Source organism: Gadus chalcogrammus, chromosome 1 (genome assembly GCF_026213295.1).
Source record: "Gadus chalcogrammus isolate NIFS_2021 chromosome 1, NIFS_Gcha_1.0, whole genome shotgun sequence".
Lineage (NCBI taxonomy): Eukaryota > Metazoa > Chordata > Actinopteri > Gadiformes > Gadidae > Gadus > Gadus chalcogrammus.
The window spans coordinates 2,120,241-2,129,312 of NC_079412.1; the positions used below are offsets into that span (position 1 = coordinate 2,120,241).

General features: G+C 48.6%; 1 protein-coding gene across 1 annotated transcript in view; it reads right to left on the reverse strand.

Annotated features, from left to right (window-relative positions):
• The window catches only part of LOC130396251 (integrin alpha-5-like), a 33,525-nt gene continuing 24,453 nt past the window's right edge, over positions 1-9,072 (reverse strand). Inside the window, exons 20-30 of the mRNA XM_056604778.1 lie at positions 8,217-8,367; positions 7,255-7,347; positions 6,616-6,695; positions 6,201-6,281; positions 4,906-5,011; positions 4,534-4,692; positions 3,768-3,875; positions 2,071-2,184; positions 1,746-1,847; positions 1,335-1,457; positions 1-588 (exon numbers count right to left, since the gene is read on the reverse strand). Of these exons, the coding sequence (XP_056460753.1) occupies positions 505-588; positions 1,335-1,457; positions 1,746-1,847; positions 2,071-2,184; positions 3,768-3,875; positions 4,534-4,692; positions 4,906-5,011; positions 6,201-6,281; positions 6,616-6,695; positions 7,255-7,347; positions 8,217-8,367 (1,201 nt within the window). The 3' untranslated portion in view covers positions 1-504. The remainder of the gene's footprint in view (positions 589-1,334; positions 1,458-1,745; positions 1,848-2,070; positions 2,185-3,767; positions 3,876-4,533; positions 4,693-4,905; positions 5,012-6,200; positions 6,282-6,615; positions 6,696-7,254; positions 7,348-8,216; positions 8,368-9,072) is intronic.

The window sequence follows — 9,072 nt, forward strand, 5'->3', positions numbered from 1 at the left end:
CACACACACACACACACACACACACACACACACACACACACACACACACAAACAGCTCCCAATATGGGAGAGGGATGAATTCCAATTAAATAAAAGTTATTTCTTCAGCATTCCTGCTTGGGCATTTGAGTACAGCATTTAACAACCAACAAATGCAAATGTTGCGTACATACTGTGAGATGTATAGATAAAACAAAGATAAATGAATCAGACATTTTAGCTGTGATTCCAAACCTGACTGGACAAATGAACAGAGATTAACCTGGACTTTACCTGTATCTGAACAACCTCGGAATGCGATTCTGTGGCCATTGTATTGCAGTGCTACATATCAAATATTCCAGTGGTAGCCGTTCCAATAATAGTCCCTTCATAAAATGGGGTTGCCTGTATTTTGTTTCCATCAAATGCAAACGCCCGGAAATTATAGGTCTTTCCAGTTCTTTTAAACAGTGGCTGAAGCGCTTCATGTGTTGGGTTGGGGTTCATAGGTGGGGTTGAACCCTAGGCCTCTGAAGAGGCCTGCGGTCGGAGCTGCGCCTTCTCCATGGTGGTGCCGTAAGGGTCTGAGCGCTTGAAGAAGCCCATCTGGAGCAGGAGGAACAAAAGCAGTCACACGGTGAGCTCAGAAGCCTTGGTTCAAGACATAATAGCACGAATTACATCAAGCAACAGTCTTTAAAATAAGCAGTGTTTGGTCAGAAAGCTGGCCGGCTGTAAGGTTCCTGCTTTTGGTGAATCTTAGAAAAGGCATCTTTGTTAACGTACCTGACATTTAAGAGATATTTAAGATATTTAAGGGTTACTTTCAGCCACTTGACCACAGTAACAGTATCATAAGTCATTAGAAAATCCAATTGGTTGGGCCTTGTAATGCCATGAATTGATTTAGAATGTTTTCCTGTTTCATCTATATTAATACTTATTTGCATACTGCCTTATTTTATAATAATTAACACATTTTCTAATTATAATTTGATGGCTGTTTTGACAGTTAAGGAAAGGCTTTTTGTTATCTGCAAATTTCTGAGCGTCATTTCCGCCATGGTTGCACTGTCTGCACTGTCTGTGTTAAGCTTCCAGACAGATCTTTTTCCAGACAGATTTGGTTTAGAGTGGTTCCAGACAGATCCGTTTCAGAGTGTTTAAGCTACTAGACAGATCCGGTTCAGTGTGGTTCCAGACTGATCCGGTTCAGTGTGGTTCCAGGCAGATCCAGTTGAGTGTAGTTCCAGGCAGATCCAGTTCAGTTTGGTTCAGAGTGGTTAAGGTTCCAGACAGATCAGGTTCAGTGCGGTTCAGAGTGGTTGATGTGAAGACAGCCCTGTTGGTACCTTGTACAGCAGGTAGATGAGCAGAGCCAGGAGCAGCAGGCCGGCCAGGATGGCCAGGATGATGATCCAGACCGGGACCAGGTACTGGTGCGCCGGTTTGTTCCAGACCACAGTGTTCATCACCTCATCACCAGACAGAGAGCAGAGGACTCATGGGTACAGGCCATGAGGACCAGACGACTCATGGCTACAGGCCATGAGAGAGCACAGGTCCCACAGGCAGACTGGGGAGATGTGGATTATATCTTTAGACTCTCCCATCTCTAACGCTATGCTTTAGCTTTTCAGCTAACAGACAGTTCACCAATAAAAGCAATAATAAACACTGAGATCAAGGACACCAGAGGGCTTCATACCCTCTGATATACCCCCCCCCTCCTAACATTAACATATGTTAGTTATGATTGATACCTTTTTGTATCCTGAGGGTTTGGATTTAGGAGTGATTGAATATGGCATCTTCTCCACCCTGTACTCAACAGTACACTCCAGAAAGAACTGCTTGTAAGCCCGCTGAGAGAGAGAGAACAGACAAAGGGAGCAGTGAGTGAAACATTTGCTGACCACATTGCATCCTCCACAGGGTCCACCAGGGGGCAGCATGGTGGAGCAGCAGAGCAGCAGCAGCACAGGATTGGACTCTTAACTGGTGACACTGAAGAGAGCAACCAGTGTGAGTGTGGATAGATGAAGCTACTGAATGGTTGTGTCTCCTGCTAAGTCCCGCTACCCGTACCTCGGCGAAGGTTTCAGCCCAGAGGCGGGATCGAACGCTAACGATGGCGCTGGCTCCCCTCTCCAGCAGCCCCACACTGCAGCGCAGCCGCCAGCACTCCACCGCCCCACACGACTGGGGACAGAACACACAGAACACATGGTGTGAAGCGAATGGGGACACACAGAACACACAGAACACATGGTGTGAAACGAATGGGGACACACAGAACACATGGTGTGAAACGAATGGGGACACACAGAACACATGGTGTGAAACGAATGGGGACACACAGAACAAATTGAACCTGTCTGTCAAACGACTGGGGACACACAGAACACAGCTCTCTGCAACACTTTCTTATTATGTTATCAAATCGTTTCTTTAAAGAGCACAATTTTAATAAGTTTCCACCTTAAACCGAGGAATTGGATGTATTCACTCAATATTCTAGCAAGTATTAAGGTTCAGATCTAAGATGTGTTCACGGGAGGGTTGATAATAAAGGGTGAAGTACAGGGGAGGTGAATTTGGAAGACTCGTACGTCAAGGCTTGTATTTCTACGGGCGTAAAATCTCCATGCTGCCGCCTCCTCATTTGTAATTGAGTTTGTCCCGGAGGCAGTTATGCTAACTGAACTATGAAGGGAGCCAGATCTCCGGTGTGCACCAGTTCACCATTTCCTCTGTCCTCCATCTACAGCCCCTCATCATAACTCTGCCCTCGTCCGAGCAGACCAGACCCAGCTGAGGGGAGGGGGGTGAGAGCCCTCTTATTGGTGCTGAAACTACGACCCTGGACTCATATTTTCCAGGGCTTTACTTGGAATTAGGAACAGTACATTTAGAGCCGTGTATTGATGTATTTATTATTGATCACATCTGGTACTCTGACTGGGGACTGCCTTGAAGAAGCATAACATGGGAAGCAAAAGTAATGGTTTTACAGAGAGCCAAAGGGCTCTGCAGACAGACCAGGGCTGGGAACCGAAGGAAGTGGAGAAGAGAGACATTTCACAAATCCCTGTGGTGTCGACATTACGATCAGATGGACTGCCCTGAACACCACTGAAACACAGATGCTGTGTGTGCGTGTGTGCGTGTGTATGTGTGTGTGTGCGTACGTGTGTGTGTACGTGTCTGTATGTTTATGTGTGTGTGTGTGTGTGTGTGTGTACGTGTGTGTGTGTATGTTTGTGTGTGTGTGTGTACATGTGTGTAAATGCGTGCATGTGTGTGTAATCTGCCGGCTGCAGCATGCTCCGCCATGCTCAGCTTGTTTGATAAGCTCTCTAGTAGCCGTTGGGACTCTGGTGTTACCAGGTTGAGGGGGTGTGTACGTGTGTGTCTGGTGTTACCAGGTTGAGGGGGGTTTGTACGTGTGTGTGTCTGGTGTTACCAGGTTGAGGGGGTGTGTACGTGTGTGTCTGGTGTTACCAGGTTGAGGGGGGTGTGTACGTGTGTGTGTCTGGTGTTACCAGGTTGAGGGGGTGTGTACGTGTGTGTGTCTGGTGTTACCAGGATGGGGAGGTGTGTGTACGTGTATGTCTGGTGTTACCAGGTTGGGGAGGTGTGTGTACTTGTGTGTCTGGTGTTACCAGGTTGAGGGGGGTGTGTATGTGTGTGTCTGGTGTTACCAGGTTGAGGGGGGTGTGTATGTGTATGTCTGGTAATACCAGGTTGGGGGGGTGTGTGTACGTGTATGTGTCTGGTATTACCAGGTTGCTCAGGCCGGCCAGAGGGTCTCTGTGGAGGTCTCTCCTCTGGACCCAGTGCTTTGGGAGGGGGCTGAGCAGGCCGGGGTTCTCGGTCCTCCGAGGTAGGACCTGTAGGCACAAAACAACTCGTTAACAAAGCCTAGAAACACTGGGAACGTACTGACCACACATACCATAATAACCACGTTTGTGTGTGTGTGTTAGTATGTGTGTGTCAGTTTATTTGCGTGCAGGTTAGCACGTGTGTGTGTGTCAGTCTATATGTGTGCGTGCTTTTAGATTCACAAAGCCACAATTAAGGGTCAGGATGTTCAGAAGGAGAACTGGAAGCAGGAGTTCCCATGGCAGTCGTAAAACCTTATGAAATCCTTCTGCTGTGACTCAAGAGTAAAAGTCCCGTTTCCAAACCGCTCGATGAGCCGCGCTGTCGCTCCTCCACCCCCCTCCACTGTCTTTGGGTTACTATTGCAAACCTCCCAGTATCCCCCAGTGACCCGAACAGCGTATCACCTATGGCTAAGAAAGCATAACAAGAAAGGAATTTCAGGTTTATTTTTATTAGTGTGTGTGTGTGTGTGTGTGTGTGTGTGTGTGTGTGTGTGTGTGTGTGTGTGTGTGTGTGTGTGTGTGTGTGTGTGTGCCTGCGTGCGTGCGTGCATGACATGTGTGTGTGTGTGTGTGAGCATGCACATGTCTTTATGTGTGTGTGCGCGTGTTTGCATGCATGCACGCATGTGTGTGTGTGTGTGCGTGCATGGTGCCTTACCTTAAGCTTTAGTGCGTTGAGGGTCTGGTTGGAGGAGCAGCGGATCGGGCCCTCGGCCTGCAGCTCCAGGGGGTACAGCAGCCCGTGGCCCTGGGCCCTCAGCGGACAGCTCACCTCCAGGCTGGTCTGGCTGATGCTGCTGGGCCCGTTGTTCACCAACTAGAGCCACAACCACAAGGGGGGACCTTGACTCAGAGATAGTCAGGTACCCGGTTTGGGTTCTATGCTCATTGTGAAAGTGCAATGCCCACATGTTTGAATGTGATGTTCAGTGGAGATGGAAGCCATGCTGGTGTCATGGGAGGCGTCTGATTGTGTTTCTGGTAACATGAACATATGAGGTGCACCACTGAGACCATCACAGCTCTGTACCTCGTAGACGTGCTGGATCTCTGGCCCAACGTCCTTCTCCTCACGCAGACTTTGACTGGCCCTCCAATCAGGGGGAGGGAAGAGGAGCTTCTCTGGGCGGCTCACACTGCAAGCAGGAAGAAACCGTCACTGAGGATGAACTGCAATGATGGTACTGATGCTTTGGTGACTAATGGTAATGGTGCTTTGATGGTGAGGGTAGTGGTAGTGATGTGATGGTTTTCATGGTGAGCCTTGTGATGGTTGTCAAGGTGAGTGATGTGATGGTAAGGTCATGGTGAGTTATGTGATGGTTGTCATGGTAATGATGTGATGGTTGTCCTGATAGTGATGTGATGGTGGTCATGGTGAGCGATGTGACGGTTGTCATGGTGAGGAAGGTGATGGTTGTCATGGTGAGGAAGGTGATGGTTGTCATGGTGAAAGATGTGACGGTTGTAATGGTGATTGATGTGATGGTTGTCATGGTGAATGATGTGACGGTTTATCATGGTGAGCGATGTGACGGTTGTCATGGTGAGGAAGGTGATGGTTGTCATGGTGAATGATGTGACAGTTGTCATGGTGAGTGACTTGACGGATGTCATGGTTAGTGATATGACGGTTGTCATGGTGAGTGACTGGATGGTTGTCAAGGTGAGTGATGTGATGGTTGTCATGGTGAGCCATGTGACAGTTGTCATGGTGAGTGATGTGTTGGTTGTCATGGTAGTGATGTGACGGTTATCATGGTGAGTGACTTGATGGTTGTCATGGGGAGTGATGGGATGGTTGTCATGGTGAGCCATGTGACAATTGTCATGGTGAGTGATGTGATGGTTGTGATGGTAGTGATGGGACAGTTGTCATGGTGAGTGACTTGACTGTTGTCATGGTGAGTGATATGACGGATGTCCTGGTGAGTGATGTGATGGTTGTCATGGTGAGCCATGTGACGGTTGTCATGGTGAGTGATGTGATGGCTATCATGGTGAGAAATGTGATGGTTATGTCATGGTGAGTGATGTGATGGTTGTAATGGTAGTGATGTGAAGTTGTCATGGTGAGCGATGTGATGGTTGTAATTGTAGTGATGTGATGTTTTTCATGGTGAGTGATGTGATGATTGTTATGGTAGTGATGTGACGGTTGTCATGGTGAGCAATGTGACGGTTGCCAAGGTGAGCGATGTGACGGTTGTAATGTGACGGATGTCATGGTAAGCGATGTGATGGTTGTCATGTGAAGGTTGTCATGGTGAGCGATGTGATGGTTGTTATGGTGATTGATGATGAGATGTTGAGATGAGGACTGACCCCTGTAGGATGACACCTGCCACCACAGCCACCTCCAGGCTAAAGGTCACTACGTCACTCTGGGAGTTGATCTCGTTCTTGCTGCAATAGAGAGCATTACATTGCGGTGTGGTTATGTAGGTATGGGTTATTAATTATTATAATTAATTGTTATATAGCTTAGCTGTTTGACTTTAAAGGGATGCTATATCACTTTGCCCGCTAGGGGGCCTCTCATCGCCGCTGGTTTGGCAAGATGAGGATGTCTCTGATACAATTGCTTATCAACTCTGTCTAGTGAGATTTGTTGCTATGTTAACAATAAAACAATGTATTGATTGTTTCTATTCTTTGGGCACTTGAGAAAAATAAAGTTACTCACATTTGAACCAAATCAAAAAGGAGAGTTCCCCGTGGCGCTGTGGGAGGGGCCTACCTGCGTATCTGGAGCTCAAACTGGACCATCTGGTGAGTGTCTTTGAGTCGTGGCAGGGTGAAGCGGAGCCCCGCCCATATCTGAGGAACACAACGTGGTCAGCATTCAGCTCCGTAAGTTCATCAGCAACCTGACCAGCATGCAAACTGAAGAGCAAAGCCGTGTTCATACAGCACTTTTCTAATCGATGGCCACACAAAGCATGTCATAATAAGAGCCCCACATTCAGCCATTCATACACCCTTAATAATGTGTATGAATGGGTGAATCATGCAAGGCTAGCTCGTCAGGAGCAGTAAGGATAAGGTGAATTGCTCAGGGACACCTTGACACTTGGCTATATTAGGAGCAACCGGAGATCAAACCAGCAACCTTATGGTTAGCAGACAGCCTGCTCTACATCCTCAGCCACTGACGCCTCACTTACAATGTCAGGAGGCCAGTGAAACAGTCTAACCTCTATAACATAACTCTATAACTCATATTACATCACACACATACTTGCAGAAACACACACACAAACACACACACACACACACACACACACACACACACACACACACACACACACACACACACACACACACACACACACACACACACACACACACACACACACACACACCGTGCTGTACCTACACTGGCACCAGCCTTCATGGGGTTGCCCAGGTCACAGAGCAGGTAGCGTGTGAGGTTCTCTGCCTCGTAGCTGCAGGGCAGCTGGCTCAGGCTCTGCAAGGGAACCCGCATCAAATTCCAACAGCGGTTGATTTCTTGCAATCGATGCAGTCATAAGATTTCACACAATGCTTTCTTATAGCAACTTCTTACTAAACAAACTACAGAAAGCCAGTCTAGTACTCGCTCAATATAAGGCGAGCAGGAGTTGAGTTAAAGAGAGAGAGGGAGAGGGAGAAGAGAGAGAGAGAGCACTGTTGGTTCAACAGGTTCACACATACACACACACACTGCAGCCCCCCACCTACAACACACAGATTGCAACCACCATAAACTATATGTCTATGATAACAAGAAAATGTTGCAAAAACCTGAAAAACTGCCTTCTAGGCAGCAGGCTGTTCCTCCCTTTTTGGTATCATAGGAAATATTGAATGTAATTATCCCATTAAATATGAGCAGCTATAAGCAGGCATGAGAAGGTATGAACTCACTCCACACCATGCAGTGCAGAGTAGAAGCCTTCCACTCACTGTAACGCAGAACAAAGAGACCAGTGGCTTCTTCTAGAAACACGCCCACCCCTTGGACCCCTCAACAGACCTGAAGTCAGCCTTACTGTCCTCCACCTAATCCTGTTAAAGTTAATAATCCCTTTAAAATGAATGATCCTTCTATAGTTAATAATCCCCGTAAAGTTAATAATTCCCTTAAAATTGTCCGATGTTTCATGGAACCCCCTTATGGGAGCGTCCACGGACCCCCGCAACCCCAACCCTGGAGCTACGGGGGTCAGCGGAGGAGTTGATGGATCACTCCTACTGGAACGCCACCACCACACCCCGCCTGGTCTATCAGTCCTAGAGGAAGTGATGGAGCACTCCCACTGGAACACCACCACCACGCCACCACCGTCAGCTCACCGCGTTGCCGCGGGCGATGCCACTGTAGTCGGCCTCCGGGGGCAGCGCCACGTGCAGCTCCGCCTCGTAGGCCCCGCCCTCGCCCTGGTTGCGGGCATTGAAGGTGAGGGCCAGCGGGTTCTCGTCGCCCAGGCACACCGCCTCCCGGTCGCTGCAGGACAACAGCAACCCCCCCCCCCTCACGGTTACCACAGACTGACGTAGCACAGAGCAGGACGACAGCACCATGTGCTGTTACCACACAGACTGACGTAGCGTGTCGGGCCTCCAGCACAGACCAGGACGGGGACATCGAGTGTGACGGGGGTTCTAAATGATATTTGGGATCCTTTTGGTTTTGTTTCAAAGTGATGAAGAGGCCTGGACCATATAAAGAACATGCAGCCATTGCATGTCTGCCGCCATTTATTTGCCAAATGAAGCAATTGTTCACGGCCTCTGGTGTTTCCCTTCAGGTAGCCAATGAAACCCGACCCTGCTCTGAAACCCATTTCTAAGTATCTGCAAATTGGAGTGGCTAGCTATATCTTTGAGTATGAACTGTGGGGCTGTGATGGATGGCTGGAGGTGGACGGGGGAATGTGTGTTTACAGGAAATATATCTCAGGTTTTAGATATCCCCAAAGGGAGCCCGCAGCCTCCACATGTCTGCTGTCTCCTCTGCCTTACGACAAGACGGCAGAAAGGGAAAAAAAACTGCTTCAAATCAAACCGGCATGATTTATGTGTTGGGAGCCAAGCACCAGAACCCTCCAGCCTCCCCGCCCCCACCCCCCGCTGACTACTGAGGGCTGGAGCACTTCCACACTCCTCTGGAGGAGGACAGACGAGGGTAGGAGCCTCTGTCTGTCACTTT